General features: G+C 51.9%; 1 protein-coding gene across 1 annotated transcript; it reads left to right on the top strand.

The window, feature by feature from the left end:
* Positions 1–7,143: 7,143 nt before the first annotated feature.
* Positions 7,144–24,971, top strand: CAPN11 (calpain 11; the record flags this gene model as incomplete). Its single annotated transcript, XM_084258981.1, has 22 exons — positions 7,144–7,174; positions 11,930–12,183; positions 12,518–12,587; positions 15,040–15,158; positions 16,272–16,405; positions 16,598–16,766; positions 18,481–18,564; positions 18,640–18,725; positions 19,260–19,334; positions 19,976–20,133; positions 20,342–20,511; positions 21,937–21,948; positions 22,220–22,431; positions 22,731–22,770; positions 22,858–22,926; positions 23,021–23,078; positions 23,202–23,266; positions 23,529–23,597; positions 24,010–24,088; positions 24,187–24,303; positions 24,763–24,821; positions 24,945–24,971. The coding sequence occupies 22 exons, from the start codon at positions 7,144–7,146 to the stop codon at positions 24,969–24,971; spliced, it is 2,157 nt and encodes a 718-aa protein (XP_084115107.1).
* Positions 24,972–26,008: the final 1,037 nt, after the last annotated feature.

Raw genomic sequence — 26,008 nt, 5'->3', positions numbered from 1 at the left:
GGGGAGGGGGGCCCTGGAGGCCACACCCTGCCCCACCCTGCCCCACCCCCCCACGGACACTAAACTGCTAATAATTTATTAGATCTAAAGCCCCGTCCTCCCCCATCCCCTGCTTTCATTAAGGTATTTAAACCTGGGGATTTCACTGCTCTCCCCCACTATGGAGGGAGGGAGGGAACCCCCCAGCCTCAGTGAGGAGAGCCCCGAGCCGGCCCCGGGGCAAAGAGGGGTGTGCTTAGGGTTCCCCCAGATCAATGCCCCCCAGGCTAGTAGTGAGGTCAGGAAAGGGTTAATGAGAGCCAAGAGGGGTACCTGGTGCCATGGCTGGAGACCTGGGGGGGCAGGTAAATCAGGGGCTGCCCCCCCCAGTTCTTTCCTCCCCCCCCATTCCCCCCCCGGGATCTGGTACTCCAGGGAAATGGAGCCCCCCCCCCCATGAGTGGGGAAGGGGAACTGAGTGGGAGGAAGAGTCAGGCCCCGAGTTGGGGGGTGGTGACCTGGGGGGGGGGTGGGCATGGCTGACACTGGAAAAATGGGGTTTTGCACTGTTTTTTTTTTTCCTTTAAAATAAAAATGAAAAGAAAAGCTCCGAGGTACTGTCTGACTTGTGCTGCTGAGCTGGACACAGGCCCAGGGACCAACCACCCTCTGTCTGCGTGGAGGACCTGTTCAGAGTTACCACATGACCCTGGGCAAGAGCTTCCCCAGTCAGCTTGTGGAGCCTCCATTTCTGCATGGGGACAGCAGCAGAATGGTAGGAGGGGCTGCTGTGTTCACTTCCACCTGTCATCCTGCCCGCCAGCTCTGCTGCCATGCCTGCCCTGAGGAAATTGTGGGACCCTTCTCCCTGACAGCCACGCAGAGGGGATAGAGATTTAGGGCAGAAAGTGGACAAAGCCACAAGTCCACATTGTGTGGGAAGAAGACCTTTTGGAAGGGAGATCCCAGGAGGCTGCTTCCAGAAAAGGGCTTTCAGTGGCTGCCCTGGAGGGGGAGAGGCAAGAAAACAGAGCCATTGATCACCAGGTCAAATGCTGTCATCATTATTTGTTGACATTGTTGCTACATTTTATTTTTTTTAAGATTGATTTATTTATGCATACAAGAGCTGAGGTATAGGCCAGAGGTGCAGAGGGTTGGGGGTGAGAGGATTCACCAGAGACAGAGTAGGGAGCAGAACAAGCAGATCTACTGAAACACACTGCTGCAGCGTGAGACAGGAGAGGTCTGCTGTGCCGTGTATCACCTCCCTGGCCAGCCAGGGAATTGCTGCAATGGCTGGTGATAGCTTGATAGTGCTGTCTTTAACCCCTGCTCCACCAGGGAGACCCCACTACCTTTTTTTTTTTAAGATTTATTTATTTATGCAAACAAGAACTGGGGTACAGGCCAGAGGTGCGGGGGGGGGTGAGAGGATTCATTAGAGACAGAGTGGGGAACAGAACTGGCAGAGTGACTGAAATACACTGCTGAAAGGAGCAGCAGGCAAAACAGGAGTGCTGTTCCACATGGGTAGCTCCCTGGCCAGGGATCGAATTCGTGCCGCAGAGGCTGCGGATAGCGTCATGGTGCTGTGCTTAACCCCTTGCGCCGCCAGGGAGGCCCCCCTGCTACATTTTACTGAGTGACTATTATGTACCAGGAATTTTGCTAAGTGACTTACCTGCTTAAAGTATCTACAACTCAGAAGGCTGCTCTGGGGTCAAGCGTGAGTTTGCTGTGAGGATTGCCTGAGATAACAAATAAGTGCTCACTTGGCCTGACGCCCAGCACACAGTAAAACCCAATAGCTATCATTAATACTATAACTGCAACTATAATTAGTACTGTGATCGCGCATAGCTAATAGTACCTACAAAGCAGGTATGGTTTGCCTCTTGTTGGAAGAGGACAGAGGCTTGGGAGGGGATAGGGTTTGCCCGGGGTCACAGGCCAGGAAGGGACCTTGGAAAGACCTTGTTGAGCATCTCAGTGAGTTGCTGGCCCATCTGTCCTTCCCTAGGAGTGCACAAGGTCCTCCCCACAAAATCCCATCCCTGCCCTCTAGTCAATTACTACTCAACTTCTAAGGCCCAGCTCAAACTAGCATCTCTGAGGGCCTTCCTGTGACTGCTGCCTCCCACCCTCCTGAGGCCTGCAGAGCCTCATGCACGCTGCACCAGCACAGGGTTCTTCTGTCACCATTCCCCCCATGCAACCTGGGAAAGCCACCTCTCCTCACTGGGCCCGTTTCCTCATCAATAAAATCAAGAGCATGACCCAATGACCTCTGAGACCGCAGCGCATCATCCTGCCCACCCACCACCCACCAGCAGAACCCAAAGTGAGTCAAAGAACTCCCAGAGGGAGAAAAACCTCAGGGGAGGGCCTCCCTGGTGGCGCAGGGGTTGAGCGCTGGGTTGCGAAGCTGCCCGCAGCCTCTGCAGTGCCAGTTCCATCCCCGGCTGCTCCCCGGCCACCGGAGGAAGGTCCCACATGGCGCACAGACCTCTCCTGCCGCCCGCTGCTCCCCTCAGCAGTGTACTTCAGTCCTTCTGCCTGCTCTGCTCCCCACTCTGGCTCTGGTGAATTCTCTCACCCTCCCGCACTTCTGACTGTACCCAGTGCTTGTATAAATAAATTTAAAAAATAAAATAAATCTTTAAAAAAAAAAAAACCTCAGGGGAGAAGGAGGAAGAAACAGGTGCCACAGGAACCTGCAGACCAGCAACCAGAAACCAACAGGGGACAGCAAACAGCAAGGGGCAGAGGGGAGCAGCGCCAGGCGTCCTACCACAAGCTGTGGAGAGTGTTCCCTGGGGGCCAGCTGTAGGCAGACTGGTTGGGAGAGGCCCAAACACAGGAGAAATGAAGTCCAGAGTCTCGTCCATGCTGAAGCCTCCACTTGTCCCAAGATCTGCAGTCCTGAGAACTGTGGACTCCCAGGTAGAATCCCCAAAATAGGGGAGGGGGCTCCCGAGGGTGGGGGAGTAAAGTGCTAATTCTTGGGCAGGTAGAAATCAGTTGTGAATTTCAAGCAGGAAGCACAAAGAACTGGCCCTAAGAAAATACTGGATGATCTCACTCATAGCAGGAATTTAGAAAACCTAAATAAGGGACCAGGAAAAAGACTAATTATAATAAAGTAATAATCAAAATCAACAAGCAACTATAAACCAGAGACACACTACGGTGGGTTGGGGGTGGGCGGGGGATGGGGAGAGGAGAGAGGGGTGGGGTGAAGAAGTACTAGCTTCAAAATAAGAGGGGGATGCAATTGTATGGGGAATATAACCAAAATGAAAATGCATACATTGCACAAAGATGAAAAATAATGTAAGAATTATATATATATATATATATATATATATATATATATATATATATATATAAAAAGAACAGGCAGGCCCTAAGGCCCCAAATAACTGTCACCCTTGAGGGGCCTCCCTGGTGGCACCACACTATGAAGCAATCCGCAGCCACTGCAGCATAAGTTCAATCCCAGTCAGCCAGGGAGCGGCCCACATGACACAGCAGACCTCTACTGTCTCAGACCCCCTGCTCCCCTCAGCAGTGTACTTCGGTCGATCTGCCTGTTCTGTTCCCCACTCTGTCTCTGGTGAATCCTCTCACTCCCTGCATCTCTGGCCTGCACCCCAGCTCTCGTATGCATAAATAAATAAAGCTTTAAAAAAAACCTGTCACCCTTGAACCCTCTATCAGACCATCCTAAACACCTACTGTGTGCAGACCCTGAGGGCCCAGCACTGTACTTGGCGCTTTCTGAGAGTTGGCTGACACCTCAGAGGAGTCTGAGTCAGGCACCTCCACACCCCCTCCCCCAGCTAGCATGACCGTGCACAGTGGGGCTGGTCAGGGGAGGAAATCTCAGTGTGTTATGAGAACCCAGAGGCAGGGCATCATGCCTCTTGCAAGTTTTTTACTGTTGGGCTCCTTTTTACTGTTGAGAAATTTAACAGTGAAAAAGAAGTGCAGGGCAGGGAATGCATGGGGTGGGTGGGAGTCCCAGGTAAGGACCTGGTCCCAGATAATGACTGGCAATGGGAAGGCTGAGGTGACCAGGAAAAGCTGGTGACCCAGCCTCTGAAGGTCCCACAGGCTCCAATTAAGTTCTTTTTTTTTTTTTTTAATAGAGGCATGTTATTTATTTATTTATTTGTTTGTTTGTTTTTGTTTTTATACAAGCACTGGGTACAGTCAGAAGCGCGGGAGGGTGAGAGAGTTCACCAGAGCCAGAGCGGGGAGCAGAGCAGGCAGAAGGACCGAAGTACACTCTGAGGGGAGCAGCGGGCAGCAGGAGAGGTCTGCGCGCCATGTGGGACCCTCCTCTGGTGGCCGGGGAGCAGCCGGGGATCGAACCGGCGCCGCAGAGGCCACGGGCGGCTTTGCAACCCAGCGCTCAACTGCTGCGCCACCGGGGAGGCCCCAGGAAGGGTTTTGAATCAAGGACCCTGTTCATGAAGTCCCCTCATTTCTCCTGAAGCCCATTTTCTACATGGATGGGTAGACACCCCACCACCATTTGTGTGACAAGCACCATTGCCTGCACAGCATGACCTGGAGGAAGTTCAGCCTGGGCCTCTGGTCAATCCCGCAATTCCTCACATCCCCACATGCTTCCCTTCCCTTGGGGAGCATCTCCCCTAACCCCAACTTACAGAGTCTTCCAGAAGGACCTGAAGTTGCAAGTGTGAAACACTAGATAGTGCCCACAGGCAGAGTTAAGGTCCCTGGGAGAGGCCATGGCCAGGAAAGGCGATCCTAACAGAGGAAACACGAGCCCAACCTCCCACCCACAACATGCCCCACCCTCATCACAGGCAGAGCCCATGTCAGGCAGGGGGTTCCAATATTGTCCTTTGACAGCCATCTCTTCACCGGGCATCAGTGTCCAGCTCCAGGCTGAATGCTGTCAAGGATCCAAGAAGAGTCACAGAAAGGGGCAGGGAGGCCACAGGGGGCCTGCAAAATCACTTCCTCTCTTTACAGCTGGGCTCAGCAGAAAACAAAGGATCAGAGCTGCAACTTTAACTTCAAGTTCGAGGTCACCCACTGACAAGCTGTGTGACCTTGGACAGGCTGGGTCATAATTCTCGAAAAGGAAAGCTGTTTTCCTTGACACACAAAACAGTCTCACACCAATGCGGGGAGGGAGGGCTTTCTACACCAACCGTTTCTTCAACTGCCCAGACATCATCTGGGTGTTCTTCAGCCCCACTCAGCACTGACACTATCCCCCTGGAGCCAGGTAAGTTCCCACAGGCAAAGGGTTCAGTCCCAGAAGACCAGCCCCTCAGACGCCTATGGCAAGTCCCAAATTGTCACCTGTGCTTCTGACCAGCTGGTTATTAGTCGAAGCTCCTATGACCTCCTACTCAGATGTCTGCAATGTGCTTTCAGGCTCAAAAAACCCAAAGAAACATGGCTGCCTGTTTATTGTAAAGGGATCTGCTAAGGTATACAGATGAAGGAACATGCAAGGCGGGTCCAGAAAGTTCGCAAGCAGAGGCTCTGTCTGCATGGAGCTGGGGCCACCACCTCCAGACCCATGGATGTATTCACCACCCAGGAGAATGCCAAAGCCTGTGTTTTTGAGACTTTTATGGAGGCTTCATGATTAATTATTAACTTAATCTCCTGCCCTTCTCCCCAACCTAGAGGATGAAAGATGGGGGTGAAAGTTGTAATCTTTTTTTTTAAAGATTTATTTATTTTTGCATGCAAGAACTGGGGTACAGGCCAGAGGTGCAGGGGGGTGAGAGGACTCACCAGAGACAGAGTGGGGAACAGAACAGGCAGAGACTGAAATACACTGCTGAGGGGAGCAGCAGGCGAGACAGGAGAAGTCTGCTGCGTCATGTGGGTAGCTCCCTGGCCAGGGATCAAACTCTTGCTGCCGTGACTGCGGATGGCTTCATAGTGCTGTGAATTAACCCCTTGCGCAACCCTTTGCAACTTCCGAAAAGTTGCAAGCTTCTAATCCAGGTTTAAATTAGACTGGTGAAAATTCCCCATCTTGAGGTGACCAAGGAGCCCACCCAGAAACCCCTCATTACAACAAAAGACTCCTATCACCCTGGGAATTCTAAGGAATTTAGGAGCTCTGTGTCAGGAACCGGGGCAGAGACCAAATATATATGTCTTATTATATTATATCATGGCTGGACCTCACTTTCCTCGTCTGTAGAATGGGAATAATGCTTCCATGTCTGTTTCAAGGATTAAACAAGAGGGAAGTTCTTAGCCCGGTTTGGCATATAATCAGCACTTAAACTATGATTAATATTCCCAGAAATGGAGGTGAGGAGGGCTTGCGGCCAATCAGCTCATGCTGGTGCTTGGAAAAAGCTCTGTGATTCCATTCAGTGGTCTGAGCATCTGTTCTGTCTCCAAGACACCACCTGGACAACCTCATGTCCCAGTCCTCAGTGACCGAACACTACGGGGGCAGAATTCCCAGCTTAGAGCCCGCCCTTCCCCACTGGATATGCCAGTGGCCTTGACCATGCCAAAGAGAGTATTACTGGTTGGATTGTGTCTCCCACAAAAGATATGTTGATGTCCTAACCCCCAATGCCTCAGAATATGAACTTGTCTGGAAATAGGGTCACTGGGGAACTGGCTGGTTAGGATGAGGTCAAGCTGGAGAAGGGCAGCTTCTAAGAGGAGAAGAGAGCTGCGGAGGAGAAAGTCACGCACAGATGCAGACACACACACAGAGCCCCTGAGTTAGTGGGAAAGTGGTTTTGGGCAGAGGAAGCTTCTGGGATAAAAAGATCAAGTTGATGTGTCAGGCACAACCTCTTTCTGGAAGCGTGGTGCTGAGGGGAAGGATTCAGACTTGTTCTGACTGGATGACACAAGGAAGACAGCTAACCTGCCAGAGGCCCCCTGAGTGGGGTGCTGGGTCTCCATGCCCCTGGGGAGATGGCCTCAGGTGGTAGATGAAGACCAGGCAGATGCGAAAGGATTAGGTTACCCACAGTGCCAGTCTGTGGGGAGGACAAATGGGAGGGAGGAGAGACCAGGAAGGCAGCTGTTAAAGTATGCCACTGGCCTAAGAATTCCACTGCAATTGGAGCATTCTGGGTGGGGGTGGGGTCTTTTCTGCCCCTTCCCCCACAACCTTCAACTGTCAGCACCATGCAGGCCGCCAAAAAGCTGTCCTCTGAAGGTAGGCGTGCTGGGGGCTTGTTCTGCTCCTGGCCTCTGAAGATGAGGGCGTGCCCTCAGGGATGGGGCCAGTGCCCTTGAGGGTGACTCCTCCATCAGATTGGTTGCTTCCCAAGAGCAGGAGCCGGGCATCTTCCTCTGACAGTTTGGGAAAGAACAGGCCACTGGCTGTGAGACCCACAGGAGTCCTTCCCCTCCGTCTTCACCGAGAGGCTGGGGTTGGAAGAGGGCTGGGACAGCCGCCTTCAGAAAAGCATCTGTGTGAGGGAAGCCACAGTGACTGTTAGAGAAATAAAACTGGATACAGAGAACCTCTCCCCAGCCTAGAAAAACAGGCCCTTGGTCTAGAAAGATCAGATCCTGGGAGGGCCGCAGATGCAGGCCAGGCCTACAGAGGCAGGCCTGGACCAGGCCTCAGGACCTGGGGTAGATAGTACTGCAGAGGAGGTGGGGGGCTGGGCAGAACAAAGCTGTTGTGGGGGATGGGAGGTAAATGATCACAGGCTGCCAACCCCAGCCAGCATAATGCTCAGCCCTCCTCCTCACCCAGCTCAGAAGGGCTTTTGCCAAGCCAGGCACCCAGTGACAGCCCCCAGCTTTCTGGTCCCTCCCCATCAGCTTGAACCCCTAAAAGTTGAGTTCTAACCCTAGAAAGAGACCCCAAAGCCAGCCCTTGCTTTTTCAAACTTCCCTGAGTTTAGACATCTCATTTCCTTCTAGCTCTGGAAATTCAACTGTCTCTAAATCTGCAGGTGGTGGTGGTGTAGCAGCTCCCACCCTCAGGGGGAGACTCCCAGTGTGATCCGGGTGATAAGGATATGTACTGAGGGCAAAATGCTTTCTTTCACACAGGCCTAGTTTCAGCTTATTGCTCTGGCCTCTGCATGTCCTTCAAGCAGCCCACTCTGTCTGTCCATCCATCTATCTCAGCTGGTGCACGCCCCTAGCCCACATGACTGAGCTGGAGCCCTCTCTGGAGACATTTTTGTTGATAACTATGGTGGGTGAGTGAATGTGTGTGTGTGTGTTTGTGTGTGTAACTCCTTCACATTCTTTCCCCTGGCAATTTGGGGAGAAAATATGCCACTTATAGTACACACACACACACATTTATTCATTTTTGCTTAGTCTGAAGGTAAAGGAAGGAGTTTTCTACCGTTTCTAAGAAAAGCCTGATGCAGAGTAGAGACAGACAAGCCACAGAGGACCCCCTTGTGATGAGTTCGTAGGTTACTGCTATCCTTGTGACCATTCAGTGCAGTGCCCAGGGCCGTGACTGGCAGGGGCTCAGTAAATACTCATGGGGCAGCCAGGTCAGTGGAGAGAAGGCAGTTAACATTTTCCTAGCACCTATTGGATGCCAGTCTTTTTCATCTATTGGGTATCATTTAATCCGGACACCGAAAAGATATAGCTTACTCTATACAGGTAAAGAAACCTAGGCTCAGAGATGTAAAGCAACTTGCCCAAGGTCACACAGCTACCCCCTCTGGCTCCATGCAGTCCAGGGACTAACTCCACTGAAGAGGAATAAGCTGCCTCCTGACCCTTCCCCAATACCTTACCCATCTTCAGTCCCCACTCCCAGCTGAGGGGGAGTAGCTTAACAAGATCACCCAGGACCGAGGCCTGCTCACCACTCATCCTCTCAGAGGCAGCATCTGCCCCTCCACCGAGGCTCCCTCCGAGCCAGGCAGCAAGTGAGCTGGGCGGCAGCATGGACCTCAGTGCGCCACTGCCTCTGCTGCCCACTAAGGGTACTGCCTTGAGGAAGTCCAGCCCCTGTGCCTCTATTCTTCCCTCCCTGCCAGAGAGAGGATAATAATAACTGACAGTGTTGTGATGCTTTAATGCATGTGAAGTGTGGAGAAGCACACCAGGCAGGTGCTGCGTCCTCAATCGCTGTTAACTATTATTATTTTTTATAAATGCTACCTAAGTGTTAGTTATTTGTGTAACTGAGAGATGAGTCCTAATATCTTCTCATCACAAGTGATTGGCTCCATGGAAGAAGCCAAGGACAGGAGTCAAAGTCTTTCTTCAGCAAACTCATCTCAATGCTCACAGCCAGTGAGATTTTCTTAGTGGAGGTCGGGGACCTCCAGGCTCCAGGGATCCCCACGGGACTGCAGAGAGGCCTTCTATAGCCGGGATCTTTGCTTATTTCCCACAAACATTCTGGCTTCCCCAGAATGGTGCCCAGCTCAGGCGCAGCCTGTGAGTCGGGCCAGGTCCCTTTAGTGGCACCTGCTTGAAGGTGGGTTCTAACAGAAGGAGGGCCCCAGGGGTGAGCCACGGACATCCACCTCTTCCACTGAACAGTTTTTGGGCCCAAATCTTTGGGAGAAATCGAAGAAACACAAACTTCATCCCTACCACCAGCAGGCAGGAAACATCATTCCAAAAATTTATTGAGCACCTGCTGTATGCTCAACACAACAGCAGGAAAACAGCAGCAAACGAAACAAACAAAGCTCCCTGCCCTCATGACCACAGTTTTCATTCCAGTTAGTGAGGCAAATAATAAGCCATATAATACCCCAGGAACTAGAGTGGACAGGGAGTATGGGCAGGGCTGGAGAGGAAAAAACAGATAAAAAACAGTCCTGGGGAAGGCAAGGCAGTCACTCATTCATTCACAGAAAGTATTGCCAAGGCCCTACTGGCCAGGCACTGTGCAAGACAAACTGAAGTCAGTGGGGGAGAGGAGCCCCCCACGCCCTGCCAACCTTGAGGGCCCACAGCCTCAGAGAGATGGGTTCTTGTATGCATAAAAAAAAAAATCTTTAAAAAAAAGAACTGGGGCCTCCCTGATGGCACAGCCGGTTGAGCGCAACACTTTGAAGCTGTCTGCGCAAATATACCCACATGGCGTGGCAGACCTCTCCTGTCTCACCCATTGCTCCCTCAGCAGTATATTTCAATCAGTCTGCCTATTCTGCTCTCTACTTTGTCTCTGGTGAATTCTCTCACCCTCCCGCACATCTGACCTGTACCCCAGCTCTTGTATGCATGAATAAATAAATCTTTAAAAAAAAAAAAAGAACTGGGGTACAGGCCAGAGGTGGGGGAGTGGGGTGAGAGGATTCACCAGAGACAAAGTAGAGAACAAAACAGGCAGACTGACTGAAATACACTGCTGAGGGGAGCAGCGGGAGAGACAGGAGAGGTCTGCCGCACCATGTGGGTAGCTCCCTGGCCGGGGATCTAACTCAGGCCATAGGGCTGATAGCACCAAGACATAATCCTTAGGCCACCAGGGAGGCTGGAGCCCCTGTTTTTTCTTCTGAAGAACTCCACCCTGCATAGGCTGCCTCCCAGTCCCCACTCTGGACAATCCAGAGCCCTCCGACCCGCCCCCGTAAACACTCCCATCTTTCCCTCATTCGCGATTCTTCCCACACCCCAGCTCCAACTGGGTTCTGTTGAACTTAGACCACATCCTTCCTCCCCTGCCCCCCAAGCACTTCCTCATCCCAGAGTCAGCTGAGAATGTGGGGAGCTTGAGGGCAGGATGCACGCGGAGATTCAAAGTTGATCTGGCCCTGTGGTTTCACCTCCTCTTCCTCTTCCTCCACACTCTTCTCTGGCCCTTCTCCTGCCCTGTGGCCAGCACTGGTGACACAAGACAGGCAGCTCCGGTGGGCTCAGGAAGGGATATAAGCGGGCTGCCATCCCTCTGGGGGAGGAGGTATGGGCTGGTCGCCAGCTGTCTGGGCTCAGGATCTGCCAGCCAGCCTGACTTTTTCTCCAGAGACTCACCCACCGGACCCCCATGGGCCATCCCCTGACTCTCCGCCTACTCCCTCAGTCCCTTTTCCTTGACACCTGCCCTCCAAGCTGCATTAATTCCTCTCTCCCCAAAAGGCAGTGCCTGTCTGTATGGTCCGGAGGTCATTTTTTAAAACAGCTTTATTGAGCTATAATCACACACCATACAATTCACCCACTTAAATGGACAGTTTCATGACTTCTAGCACATTCACAGAGCTGTGCATCCATCACCACAATTAACTTACACTCCCACGGTCCCCTGAAAGAAACCCTATATACCCTTTAGCCAACAACGGCAGATCCCCTCCAGCCCAGGGCAACCACTAATCTACTTTCTGTCTCCATATAAATTGGCCCATTTGGGGCATTTTCCATCAAATGACTCTTAGAATAGTTGGTGCTTTGTGGCTGGCTGCCTTCTCCACTTAGTGTCATGTTTTCAGAGTACATGTGTGTTGCGTGTGTGTGTGTGTGTGTGTGCATGTGCCTCACTTCATTTGACCATCCTTTCATGGACGTTGGGTCCCACGCTCCTTCTTTTGGCTTCTATGAGTAACGCTGCCACAAGCATTTGTCTATAAGGTGCTGCACGGACATACGTTGTCATTTCTCTTGACTGTTGACCCAGAGGTAGAATTGCTGGGTCATGGGGTCACTCTATGTGGAGCTGTCTGAGGAAACTGCCAGGCCGTTCTCTAAAGTGACTAGCCCTTGCACATTGCCAGCAGCAGTGTGTGAGAAGTCCCACTTCACATCCTCAGCAGCCCTTGCTATTTTTCAGTCTTTTTCATGATAGCCATCTGAGTGGGGTGAAGTAGTATCACATTGTGACCTTGATTTGCATTTCCCTGGGGACCAATGATACTGAACAATTTTGTTCATGCGATTACTGGTCATGTGTATATCTTCTCATGTGAAAACCTATTCAGACCCGACCCTTTGTTCAATTTTTAATTGGGTGATTTGTCTTTTTGTTATCAAGCAGAGGCCACTGTTACCAACACGGGCATGGCAGCTCACATAAGCCACAATCGACTCAAGGCCCAGGGCTTGGGCCAACACCACAACGCCCAGAACTACAATAACCAGAACTTTGAGGATCTGCGAGCAGCCTGCCTGAGGAAGGGGGAGCTGTTTGAGGACCCCTTATTCCCTGCCGAGCCCTGTTCACTGGGCTTCAAGGATCTGGGCCCCAACTCCAAAAGCGTGCAGAATATCTCCTGGCAGCGGCCCAGTGTGGGCACTGGGAGGGGAGGGGTGGTTTCTAGGGGTGGGGGATCCCAGTGATTTTAATCATTTCCAATCCCCTTTCCCAGCCCTGGCACTGGGCTCCATCAGGGCTGGGATGGTTCTGGACATTCTTAAGCAGAGCCTCTCAGATAAACCCTGGGAAAGTCAGTGACTTTTGTCACCACACCTGCAGTGATGCCAAGCTGACCCGTTCCCTCTCCTCTGTCCCCTGCTCCCCACCCCCATGTTTTCCCTAGAACTTAGAGGTGGGCATGATCCCCCAGGAAAGGCGGGAAGGGGTTGTTCAAGGTTCCCTGAAACATTTATTCCTTCACTGCAGCAAATCACAAGCAATCCTGAATTCATTATGAATGAAGTCACCCCGACAGACATCTGCCAAGGGGTACTCGGTGAGTGGGGAGGGGAGAAGATGACAGAGGTGGGGGAGCAATAGAGTGTCTTTTGAGGCTGGGAAACTGGAGATCCTAGGTTCAGACAACCTCTTCTGTTGCCCTGTGCCTCCCCTTCTGAAGAGGTGGTGGCAAAAGTATAGGGTACATTCTCCCCGCTCCTCCCCTAGCCCTGATTCTACCCTACCTGCTACACCCCATGAACAGGAGCAATAAATTGGGGTGGCATGTTAGTTATCCATCACCACACAAGTTACCGCCAGGATCAGCAACTTAAAGCAACAGCAAACATCTATTGTCTCACAGTTACTGTGAGGCAGTGATTTGGAAGCAGCATAGGCAGGTGGGTCTGCCTCAGAGTGTCTCGTGAGAGCACAGTCAGCATGTCAGACAGGAAACCAGTCCAGTAAAGGTTTCATGGGAGCTAGAGGATCTACTTCCAATGTGGTGGCCTCACGGGTAGGAGGCCTTAGTTCTCAGCTGCATAGGCTTTTCCATAAGAACACCTGAGTGTCCACACAGCCTGGTTGCTGGCTCCCGGCAGAGTGCGGGATACAAGAGCAAGAATAGGGCCTCCCTGGTGGCGCAAGAGGATAAGCACCACACTGTGAAGCTAGCATCAGCCACTGCAGCAGAGATCAATCCCCGACCTGCCAGGGAGCAACCCACATGGCGCAGCAGACCTCTCCTGTCTCACCCGCTGCTCCCCTCAGCAGTGTATTTCAGTCAGTCTGCCTGTTCTGCTCCCCACTCTGTCTCTGGTGAATCCTCTCACCCTCCCGTGCCTCTGGCCTATACCCCAGTTCTTGTATGCATAAATAAATAAATCTTTAAAAAAAAAAAAAGAGCAAGAACAGGAGGACGCCATGCTGACTTTTACTACATTGTCTAGTAACAGGCCATATCTGTTAGCAGGCAGAGTGAGGGGCACCCAGGACCCCCAAATCTGCCTGCTCTAAATAGGTTCTTCTATCCCTCGCATGCACTAGACCTTCAATAAAAAAAGAACTTTAATACTATAGAGAGTAGTGTGCTATAGAGAGAAAAGAAAAAAAAAGTCGAAGAGTTTCCCCATGAAGCACCCAAAGTTACCCATCCCCTCGTGGGTAAATGCCCAGCCGATGGGTCACCCAAAGCAGGGCAGCTGAGGCCCAAAAGCCTGCCCCAATTCTAAGGCACCTTTTTGCAAGAACCCATAGAAAAGGGGCAGAAGGGGACAGGCAAGCCTGGAAGGAAAAAGCAAAAGCAAAACCCAAGTCAAGGGCCGCCCTGGTGGCACAAGGGGTCGAGCACTATGAAGCAATCCGCAGCCTCTGCAGCACGAGTTTGATCCCCAGCCAGCCAGGGAGAAACCCACATGGCACAGCAGACCTCTCCTCTATCTCGCCCGCTGCTCCCCTCAGCAGTGTATTTCAATCAGTCTGCCTGTTCTGTTCCCCACTCTGTCTCTGGTGAAGCCTCTCACCCCCCTGCACCTCTGGCTTACACCCCAGCTCTTATATGCATAAATAAATTAATTAAAAAAAAAAAAAAACCTCAAGTCAAGATTTTATAAAAGCTTCCCCACGGGCCTCTCACCCACGTCTCTATCTTTTTCAAGTGTCTCCTTCCATGTCTCCCAAGTCCCTAGCACAAGTCCAAGGCCAAGAAGCAAGCTCAGCTTCTTCAGGTCTCTGCTCCACATGCTTCCTCCAGGTCTCCTTGATCTCCTTCCTTTCTTCTCCCTGTCTTCTCTAGCTCCTCCTCCCTGCCCAGCTCCACCCTTCCTTAGGGTGGGGCAGGGAACCTGGAACCTCCACTTTCCCTGGGATTAACCTGTGCAGCCTCAGGAGAACACACTGTGACTCTGCCAGGTTCTATTTGTAAAACGGAAGACAAATCTGGCCCATGCTAAAGTGGGGGAGAATCAAGCTCTCCTCCTTGAGGAGAAGATCTGAAGTCACTGCAGGTGCTAGAATTTTCTCTATGTGGGGTAAAGGAGCAATGGGTCTCCTCAGCTCCCTCTCCCATAGACAGCCCCGAGATAGCTTCTGCTTTGTTCTGTTCCACTGCTTCCTCCAAACCCTTTATTGCAACTCTAGGGACAAAGCCAGGGTGGGCTACCTCTGGGCCTAAATTCTGTCCCCTGTGTAGCAGGGCAGAGGCCAAAGAGCCCTCTCACCCCATAGCAGGCACCGCAGCTCACTAAGCTGGAGAAAGAAGAAATGGCTTCTCCATAGACAATCTATTTTTTTTTAAAGATTTATTTTTATTTATTTATGCATACAAGAACTGGGGTGTGGGTCAGAGGTGCGGGTACGGGGGTGAGAGGAGCAGAGTACGGGGGTCAGGCAGCAGAGTTCTGGGTGGGGACCTCACAGTCAGTACCTGCTCCTCCTTGTGGGTGTGGATTCTGGTGCCCACATATATGGATGGGGGAGCTTAAGAGGGCAGCTCCTGCCTCTCTCTCCAGGGGACTGCTGGCTGCTGGCTGCCATTGGATCCTTGACCACATACCCTGAACTGCTGTACCGCGTGATACCCAAAGGGCAGAGCTTCAAGAAAAACTATGCGGGCATCTTCCATTTTCAGGTGAGGGCAATTTGAATGTCAGAGTTGTTTTGTGAGGTGGTGTGTGTATGTGTGTGTGTGTGCGCGCGTGTGTGTGTGTGTAAAGAGAGAATTAAAATGTGCTTTGAAGTTTTACCTTTTGTCTTTTCCTTTTTGAAAAATGGCATTTATTAGAAACTATCAGAAATATAACTGCTCACTAAATAAATCATATAAACTTATGTTTTAATCCCACCACCAAAAAGATTTGTTATCAGTTTGTGTCCTGTCATCTCCTTCCGCCTCCCTTTTTCTCAGTAGATACACACACATACACACACATTTGCATGTGTATGTGTGTGAATATGTGTGAATGACATTGGGAATCCCTGTCACATAATTTTTGTTCTTTAAATTTAGCCATATGTGGACAAATTCTCTGTGAAATAAAATATGTTTTTAAGTATCGGGACCTCCCTGGTGGCGCAGGGGTTAAAGTTAGCACAATCAAGCTATCTGCAGCCTCTGCAGCATGAGTTGGATCCCCAGCCAAGGAGGTGACCCACATGACACAGCAGACCTCTCCTGTCTCACCCGCTGCTCCTCTCAGCAGTGTATTTCAGTCAATCAGCCTGTTCTGTTCCCCATTCTGTCTCTGGTGAATCCTCTCACCCATTGCAACTCTGACCTACATTCCAGTTCTGATATACATAAATAAAAAATAAATCTTAAAAATATATGCCTATATTTTTAAGTACCACAAGAATTTTTAAGATCTCAGAAATCACAAAGCCCAACCAATGTCAAAAGATGGGCAGGGTCCCGCTGGAGGCCCTGGGGCAGAACCTGAAGAAGAGTTGGGGTGGGGGGTGGGGGGTGGGGGTTCAGTCTTTTCGTTGTCTTTCACTTAGTCATTCTGAGGAATGACCTAGAAAGTTTCTGAGCCTAGCCACCAGGAGGTGCTCATGTAACAGAATTCTCACACAAGGAGAGTGAGAAAGAGGGAGAGAGGAGAGAGAGCGGAGAATGAGAGAGAGAGAGAGAGAGAGAGAGAGAGAGAGAGAGAGAGAGAGAGATCATATGAACATATGTGGGGGAAGGCCTGGGGCAGACAGATGCCCCATGCTCTACTGAGGTCCATCTTTCTGCCCACAGCTTTGGCAGTTTGGACAGTGGATGGACGTGGTGGTAGATGACCGGCTGCCCACAAAGAACGGCAAGTTGGTGTTTGTGCACTCAGTGGAACGCTCTGAGTTCTGGGGTGCCCTGCTGGAGAAGGCATATGCCAAGTGAGTCCCCTGAGCCAAGGGCTTACCTCCCAGCCTGCTCCTTCAGTTGGCAGCTACGGGGGTAGCAGGAATCAGGGGAAGAAGCAAAGGAATAATAGGGCATCCATCCCTCCCTTCTCTCATAATACCCTCTGATGTCCAAACTCACATCTCCATCCCAGAGCCCAAACAGGGTCCTCTTTCTGCCCACAGGCTGAGCGGATCCTATGAAGCTCTGTCAGGGGGCAACACAGTGGAGGGCTTTGAGGACTTCACTGGGGGTGTGACCGAGAGCGTGGAACTCCAGAAGCCACCTCCGAACCTGCAGAGAATGTTAAGGAAAGCCATAGAACGGTGTTCCCTCATGGGCTGCTCCATTGAAGTAAGCCAGCCACACCTGACTCAGGGCCTTTGCACCTGCTGCACCTCTCACTGCAAAGATTCTTTCCCAGACACCTGCGTAACTAGCTTTCTCATTAACATTTCCGTTCAAATGCTTCTTTCTCAAGCGAGTCAGCCTCCCAATCTAAATTATTCATTCTTACCCTCTGTGACTCAGTACATGGTTTTGATTTTCTCTCCATCACTTACTAAGATCTGATGTTGTCCTATCTGCATATTTATTCATAGTCTATCTACTCCAGACAGTTTTCACATTCCAGGAAGGCAGTGCCTTTATTTGTGTCATTCTCTGCTGGATCCTGGGACGTAGGGTGGTGCTTGGCTCACTAGAGACACCCAACAAATATTTGTTCAAACAAATAAATGACTCCTGAGTGCTGCTGTGTGACCCAGCAAGTGTAGTGTTGGGCATTGAGCCCAGAGAAAGGAATGCTTCCATCCACACAAAAGTCTGTACACAGATGCTCACAGCAGCTTTATTCGCAATAACCAGAAACTGGAAACAACTTAAATGTCTTTCCCTGGGTGAACAGTTCTGCAAACTGGTGCATACACAGCACGGAATACCACTCAGCAGTAAAAAGAACTGAACTCTGATACACATAGCAACTTGGGTGAATCTCAAGGAAATCTCAAATGAAAATAATTCCAAAAGATTCCCTACTATATGATTCTATTAATATGACAGACTTGAAATGACAAAATTTTGTCAATGGAGAACAGATCAGTGGCTGCAGGCGGTTAGGGAAGAGGGGTAACGAGAAGAGGGCAGTGTGGCTACCCATGGCAGCACAAGTATTGTGACCTTGCCGGTGGAGACAAGAAATTGCATAGCACACGCAAAAATGAGTTTTAGTGAAAGTGGGGAAATCTGCATAAGATTGACAAATGGGGGCCTCCCAGTGGTGCAACAGGTTGAGCGCAGCACTGTGAAGCTGTCCACAGCCTCTGCAATGGCGGTTCGATCCCCGCTAGCCTCGGAGCAACCCACATGGCGAGCAGACCTCTCCTGTCTCACCCACTGCTCCCCTCAGCAGTGCTTTTGTCCGTCTGCCTGTTCTGCTCCCCGCTCTGTCTCTGGTGAATCTTCTCACCCTCCCATGCGTCTGGCCTGTACCCCAGCTATTGTATAAATTAAATAAATAAATAATCTTAAAAAAAAAAAGATTAACAAATGGCATCAACATCCTGGTTGGATATTGTACTAGAGTTTTGCAAGCTGTTACTGCTCAGGACACCAGGCATGGCATGCACGAGATGCCTCTATTGTTTCTTACAACTGCATGCGAATCTGCAATTATTAGAAAATGCAAAGCTTAAATAAAAAAAAATAATAATACTGGGGCATCCCTGGTGGCGCAAGGGGTTAAGTCTCAGTACGATAAAGCTATGGCAGTCACTGCAGCACTACTTCAACCCCCAGCCAGAGAGGTGACCCACATGGCGCAGCAGACCTCTCCTGTCTCCCCTGCTGCTCCCCTCAGCAGTGTATTTCAGTCAGTCTGCCTGTTCTGTTCCCCTCTCTGTCACTGGTGAAGCTTCTCACCCCTCCCCAGCACCTCTGGCCTACACCCCAGTTCTTGTATGCATAAACAAATGTTTAAATAATAATATAGCAGGAGAGTTCTCCCCTCTCTTCGGTCACCCCCATCCCTTTGATGACACACTGATTCCTCCCCCTCCCTGTGCTATAGATCTCCAGTAACACTGAACTGGAATCGATGACCCGAAAAATGCTGGTGAAAGGACATGCTTACTCAGTGACAGGCCTCCACGATGTAAGTGACAACTGTACCCCACCTGGAGAAGGATGACCCTATGCCCTTGACCTCTCCTCCTCCCTTCCCCCCCAGATCTCCTACAGAGGCAAAGTGGTAACATTGATTCGAGTCCAGAATCCCTGGGGTCGAATTGAGTGGAATGGAGCCTGGAGTGACAAGTAGGTACCCTGAGCCAGCCTCTCAGGTGCGGGCAGAGGGCATAGAGGGCCCATGAGCAAGGCCAGGCCACTGTGGGAATGGGACCGACAGCCTACAGCCTGAACACCATGGAAAGCCCCCCCCCCCCACTCTCCATCTAAAGCAGGACCCCCAGGGGCCTCCCCGGTTGCTCAGCGGGTGTTTGAGCTCAGCACTGTGAAGCTGTCCACAGCCTCTGCAGCATGGGTTTGATTCCCGGAGGCCAGGGAGCTACCCACATGGCGCAGCAGACCTCTCCTGTCTCGCCCACTGCTCACCTCAGCAGTGTTTTTGGTCTGTCTCCCTGTTCTGCTCCCCACTCTGTCTCTGGTGAATCCTCTCACCCTCCCGTGCCTCTGGCCTGTACCCCAGTTCTTGTATGCATAAATAAATAAATCTTTAAAAAAATAAAACAGGACACCCAGCCTTGGGGGTGGGGGTTAGAGAATACCTTGGGGAAAGAGGTGCCTCCTGATACCATGACCCTCTCCCTCCACTGCCCGCCTCTGCTCCAGCTCCAGGGAGTGGCAAGAGGTGACCCAGGACCTCCAGAAGCAGCTGCTGAACAAGAAGGAGGACGGGGAGTTCTGGTCAGCTTGGCTTGGGATGGATTTCCTTCTCCCCCGGCTCCCACCCTGTCACCTCCCCTGCCACCCTCCCACCTGTGCCTTCGATGAGGCTGTGGGGGGCTACAATTGGGGGTGTGCCACTCATGGGCTCCACCCTCACGCCCTGTGGGAGCTTGTATTATTGTGTGCCTCAACTATTCTGTGTCTTTGCCTTGATTATTCTTTGCTTTGACTATTCTGTGCCTCTCTGTGCAGAAACAGGGAAAGGTGATAACAAACCTCTAAGAGCAAAAGTCCTGGTGTGAGGATCCAAACATGCTGAAAACAGCACGTGCAGAAACAGCAATAGGTGTTACGGCTAGAGTAGCATAAACACTGAGGCTATCCTTGGCTTTCTCCTTCTCAACCTTGGCTGGGGCCAGCCGGTGACGCATCCCCCATACACTTGGTCATTCCTTGTTTGCCTGCTTGCTTCTTGATCTTTTTACTTTCTGTCTGATTCTAAATAAAAACAAGACTGCCCTTGGAGCTGGGCTGCGCTTTCTTAGTGTAGTCCCTCTAGGCTTCTCCTTGTTCTGGACATGGACTCTGAGTAATCCATTTTCATCCCTCTGCCACACGTCATAATGAGACAACCACCCCTCTCCCCGCCCCCCCCCCAGGATGTCCTACGATGACTTTCTGAACAACTTCACCCTGCTGGAGATCTGCAACCTGATGCCCGATGCGCTCTCTGAGAGCAAGAGCTCTTGGCACACCACTTTCTATGAAGGCAGCTGGCGGAGGGGTAGCACAGCAGGGGGCTGCAGAAACCACCTGGGTGGGTGAGGGGCTCAGGGGGCTGGGAGTAAGGGGTGGGCCACTGACTCACCACTCGAGTGCGCCTGGGAGCCCAGGGTCACAGGGATCAGGGCCCACGAAAAGGTTAGAGTCCCCTCAGATCCCACTGGGCTCCTGGGAGAAGGTAGGCCAGTGGCTCAGATGCCAGTCCATCCTGACAAGGGCATCCTCACCCACTTCCTCCACAGACACATTCTGGACCAACCCCCAGTTTAAGATCTCTCTCCCTGAGGAGGACGACGATGACGACAGCAGTGACGCTGTCTGCACCTGCCTGGTGGCCCTGATGCAGAAGAACTGGCGGCGGGCACGGTCCCATGGAGGCGAGCTGCTGACCATTGGCTTTGTCCTCTACACGGTGGGGGCCTGCACCACCCTTGTTCCCTCCTCTGGTCTCTGCCCCAGAGCCCAGCCAGGAGTAAGTCACCCTCCAACGGGCTCCACAGTCCTGCTTCTTTCTAGAAGGCACATTGTGCTTTTGAGGCAGGACTGGCCGTTTTATCCCCCAGCTTTTTCAATGTGAACATTTCGAAAGCGCTTCCTTTGTGCCAGGCATTGTTCGAAAGCCTTCTGAATAGCAGTGCCGTGAAGGAAGAGAAAGGAGATGGACAGTGAAAGAGGGGAGGTCATGTGTCTAAGCTAACACAAGCAAGGGTCAGCACCAGAACCTGTGTCCCAACTCCCAGACACCCCAAGACAGCTCCACCCCGCCCCCACCAAGCCCCACCAAGAGTACTGACTCCAGAAGCCAAGTGTTTTCCAAACCAGGCTTTGCAAAATCCCAGAAACAGATGCTTTATTCACTTGCATATCCAACAAGTATTTATGGAGCACCTGCTGTATGCCAGGCCCAGACCAGTATCCAGGGGTTCAATAGTGCAAAATATCAGAAAACATCTGAGGTTATTTTAAAGATCTAATTGACTTTATTAAATGATTCATAAATTGGGCAGTGTCCCACTAGCAAGTAGAAAGACACTGCAAGAAGTTGTACAAAATGGAACGTTTTTTCTAGCCAGAAAGGGTGGGACAAAGTTACTAGCAAAAGAAAGGAAGGTTGTTTAAGACAAAGTCAACCTCCCTTAAGGAAGGGCAGGGCAGATGACCTCACTGGTGCTGGCCAGAAAACTCCAGGTTGATTAAATTTCCCTTTTTTTTTTTTAATGGGGGAGGTTGATCAGGGGGCAAAGCTGAAAGATTAGGTCTTTTTTTTTTTTTTTGCGTAGAAGAACTGGGGTGTAGGCTAGAGGGGCTGGTGGGGAGAGGAGGGTGAGAGGATTCACCAGAGACAGAGCAGGGAACAGAACAGGCAGACTGATGAAATACACTGCTGAGGGGAGCAGCGGGCGAGACAGGAGAGGTCTGCCGCACCATGTGGGTAGCTCCCTGGCCCTGCCAGGGGATTGAACTCAGGCTATAGGGGCCATAGATTTAACCCCTAGACCACCAGGGAGTTCCCTAGATTAGTTCTTAAGCCTTGGTGGGACTTTGCATGAAGGATCCCATTTTGGAGCAGTTCTTCCCTCCCTCCTGTCTTCCTTCCCTCCCTCCCTCCCTCCCTTCCTTCCTTCCTTCATCAAAGCTGGGGCTTTCAGCTATCAGATTCCATACTTCATGCCACTACCAGCGCCCTGATGCCCTTACCACCACTTCCCCCAACACACACACACACACACACACACACACACGCACGCGCGCACACACACACACACACCTGGATTCCACAGGCCTGAGCCCTCTCACCATGGAGGAGCTCTAACCTTCCCGTCTCTTCCCTTCCCAGGTCCCAAAGGAGGTACAGAGACGTGGAACTTGACTCTGGACAGGCACCCACCCCACCTCTCTTGCCATGTGGATGGGCAAGGGGTGGGGTTCAAAGGGCTCTGGAGACCAATGAGCTAGGAGTCCAGCCTGGGTGGGATTCAAGGAAGGAAGAGCCCCTACCAAGGTTACCTGCCAGCTGGGCAATGCCTCCCCACAGCTCTGCCCCATTAGACTTCACCTTGGGGATCCCCCCTCCCTGTCCTCCCATGCCCACCCTGTCCCCAGCCCCAGGGCCCCTCTAGTTGCAGAACATCCAGGATATCCACTTGAAGAAGGACTTCTTCACAAAGCATCAGGACCATGGCTTCTCAGAGATCTTCACCAACTCCCGGGAGGTGAACAGCCATCTCCGACTGCCGCCCGGGGAATATCTCATCATTCCCTCCACCTTTGAGCCCCACACGGATGCCGACTTCCTGCTCCGGGTCTTCACAGAGAAGCACAGCGAGTCCTGGTGAGAGGCCCCACCTCTCTGCTCCAAGGGCTCCTGCCCAAGAGCTTTCAGATGCCAAGCTCAGGGAGCACCCCCACCTCTGGCCCACCCCCACCTCTGTTTCTATTTTACAGTCAGGGAAACTGAGGCCCTAGGAGGGAAAGTGCCAGTTAGTAGCAGAGCCAGAACTAAAACCCCAAACCCCATAAGGAAGCTGTGCCATACTGCTTCGTGCATGGCATGACTTCCCCGCCACTCGTCTGAAATCCCCGTCTCCTGACCCCTGGTAACCTCTGCGACTCTCATTCACTTTTGCTCAGGGAACTTGATGAAGCCATCTATGCTGAGCAGCTCCAAGAGGTGAGGGGGGGCCGGTGGGGTTGGGGGATCTAAGGAAGTATGGGGAGGAGGGTGTGTGGAGGAACTTCTTGGTCCCTTTCCCTCTAGGAGAACATCTCTGAGAAAGACATTGACCAGGACATCACACATCTGTATAAGATAGTGGTTGGAGGAGAGGTGAGCAGCTGGAGGCTGGGGGCAGGGCCTGAGTGGAGGTAGATGGGGGGGAGGGGCAGGGGCCAGAGCAGGGGTTTATAGTCTCCCTTCCCAGGACCGGGAGATAGGCATATATGACCTACAAAAGCTACTCAACAAGATGGCCTCCAGATGTGAGTCTTTCACTCCCCAGCTCACAACCCTTCCCCCATCACCTGTGCCCCACCTTGACCTCCATTGTGCAATACCTGGCTCACTCTGTTTCTTCTTCCTACCCTTCCTTCCTTCCTTCACAGTCAAAGCCATCAAGACCAAGGGCTTTGGCCTGGATGTGTGCCGCTGTATGCTCAACCTCATGGATGTATCTTCCTGCCCAATGGGCAGCCCCATCCAACGCCCGCCCCCATCCCCAAGCTTGGCCCCAAGATGGCTGCCTCACTGGCCCGCCATCTTCCTGGTGGGGATTAGGCTGTGGGGTACAAAAGGTGTCAATTCGTTTGGCTATTACCATAGTTACCACACAGGACTCCCTGGTCAGGGGCTCCCCTTCAGCGATACCTCTGCTTCCCTTGCCCCAGATACCCTCTTTCATCTCTCCTTTGATATCCTTGACCACCCCCCAGAAAAATGGCTCTGGCAAACTGGGGCTTCTGGAGTTCCAGATCCTGTGGAAAAAAATCAAGAAATGGACGGTAAAGGGTATTGCAAGGGCAATTGATGGGGGTGAGAAAGGAAAGTCCTCAAGAAAAATGGGGGCTAGTAAGCATGAAAATAGAAGAGGTGCCCCTGACTAGACAGACATACCCAGTGCACGCACATCCGCATATGCCTGAGCACACACGTGCACACCCACACACAGCAGGACAGGACCTGCAGAGGTGTTGGTGCATTAGCATGTCAAAGCATTTGGTAACACACAGGATGCATGCAGGGAGCCCAGGGCGCAGCCCCAGAGTCTCTCTATGGGCCTGGAATTAACTGTCACTAGATGATAAGAATAGTGAAAGCTTGGGGTGGGCGAGTGTAGAGCGCCCCAGGGTCTTGTATGAGTCAAATATACTGAAGTATCATTTCAACCACCCTGCCACGCACTGGGCTCTGCAGGACATCTTCAGAGTGTGTGATGAGGACCACTCGGGCACCTTGAACTCCTATGAGATGCGCTTGGCTATTGAGAAAGCAGGTGGCCAGGGGCGAGGAGAGGGAGGACTAGGGCAGGGATGGGGGAGGCAGGAGCCAGAGGGCTGGACTCTCCCCGTTCTGCACTTCTCTCTTTTCCAGGCATCAAGGTGAATAACAGGGTGATGCAGGTGCTGGTGGCCAGATACGCAAACGACAACATGATCGTGGATTTTGACGACTTCATCACCTGTTTCCTGCGGCTGAAGGCCATGTTCAGTGAGCCAGGCACCTGCCCGCTCCCCACTCGGGACTACTGTCTTTCCCCAAATACCTACATGAGGACCATTGCTCCAGGCCCCTCCCCTTTCCAGGGCACCATAATTCCGTGGGTTCACGGCCCAGTTTCCCCACTTGCTGGCTCTATGCCTGGAGGAAGTCACTTTCTCTTTCTGAGCCTCTATTCCCTTGACTGCAAAGCATGGATGATGATAGTACTGTCTCAGAGGACAGAGGTGCAGATTAAATGCTGGTTTATGAAGAGCCCTTGGACCAGGGCTTAGCTTATTGTAAGGCTCTGTGAGTCATTAGTTCCCCGCTGGGCCCAGCAAGAGGTTAGCTGGGAGCAGGAAGGATGAGCTTCTTTGCCCCTTCCGACCACCTCTGCCGCATCAAGAGAGGATCCTTCAAACCACTGACTCTCAATTCCATTCCCCTTGTTTCTTCCCCCCAAAACAGCCTACTTTCTAACTATGGACCCCAAAAATACTGGCCATATTCGTTTGAACCTGAACCAGGTATGTGGAAGGATTCTTAGGGCACCCCCGCATCCATGACTCCACCCCACCCCTGCGGTCCCCAACCATCCTGCCCCTCCCCTACCTCTACCCTTCTCAGATCTGCTGCTTCTCTGTCCTCAGTGGCTGCAGATCACCATGTGGGGATAGACGTGCTGCAGGCCCTGGCTCCCTGCCCCGGCTGCCTGCCTCTGCTCTACCCCAGGGGCCCAGGTGTTCCTTGCGGCTGGCAGCTCTGTGGTCTCTGTTGGTGGCAGCATCTGGTCCCAGACGCCATGCTGACTCCAGCAACAGGGCCTCCATGCCCACCCTCCCAGCCCAAAGCTTTTCTGTTTTTCCCCAGCCAGGCTTTCAGGCAGCCCCCCAAGCTCTCTTCCCCTCTGAGTATATTTCACTAAAGATTAAGCGATCCTTCCCCAGTGTTCCCTAACTGGGGAAGCTCTGTGATTTCCGTCCTGTTCACACCTGCCTGTTGGCCACCCCTCCTGGCTCAGACCTTCTCTTCTCTCCCTCACTCAGGGGCATATTATAATAAACAGCACTTGCCACTGGCTTCTGTGTTTCTGTTTCTAAGGCAGAAGGAGACTGGTAGGGGTTGAAATCACTTCCCCAACATCAAAGAGGAGCGGGGCGGGGGTGGGGGGGGGCTCTCAGGGTTACTACCCCACCTCCAGGGACCATTTAAAGAATTGGTGGTCATGAAAACTACAGGGCATGTTGGCCTTTGTGGTCAGTGCCATGGATGCCAAGTGCACATTTGGTAGAGCATGTGACCATGGAGCGGCAACAGAGAAGGAACAAGCCAGGGGCACCTAACCTGTCACTGCTGAGCTGGGCAAAGTGAGGGCCCACAGGAGCCTAAGCCCCTCTTTCATCTCCTACTGGGGTCTCCAAAGGTGACACTGCAACCATCTTGAAGGTCAAAATTCCAACACCTGAGAAAGACCATGGAGATCAACTGACCCTCTGAAGTGTGCAGCTGGGAGGAGTAAGGACTTCAGCAATAGTAGATTCATTTCCATCCCTAAGATGTTCAGATTCAAATCATTATTGTTGCTAGAAATTTGCTGCCTGTCAAACTATTGCCCTCACAGGAAGGCCCTATGGGTCCTGGTCCACCAGTTCTTGAGCTTGGACCTTGGAGTGTCCTCCCCACCCACTCTCCTGCTGACACATGGCGCAGCAGA

This window comes from Talpa europaea, assembly GCF_964194135.1.
Source record: "Talpa europaea genome assembly, chromosome: 2".
Lineage (NCBI taxonomy): Eukaryota > Metazoa > Chordata > Mammalia > Eulipotyphla > Talpidae > Talpa > Talpa europaea.
The sequence above is the reverse complement of the archived record's forward strand: the minus strand, read 5'-3'. Positions and strand labels throughout refer to the sequence as shown.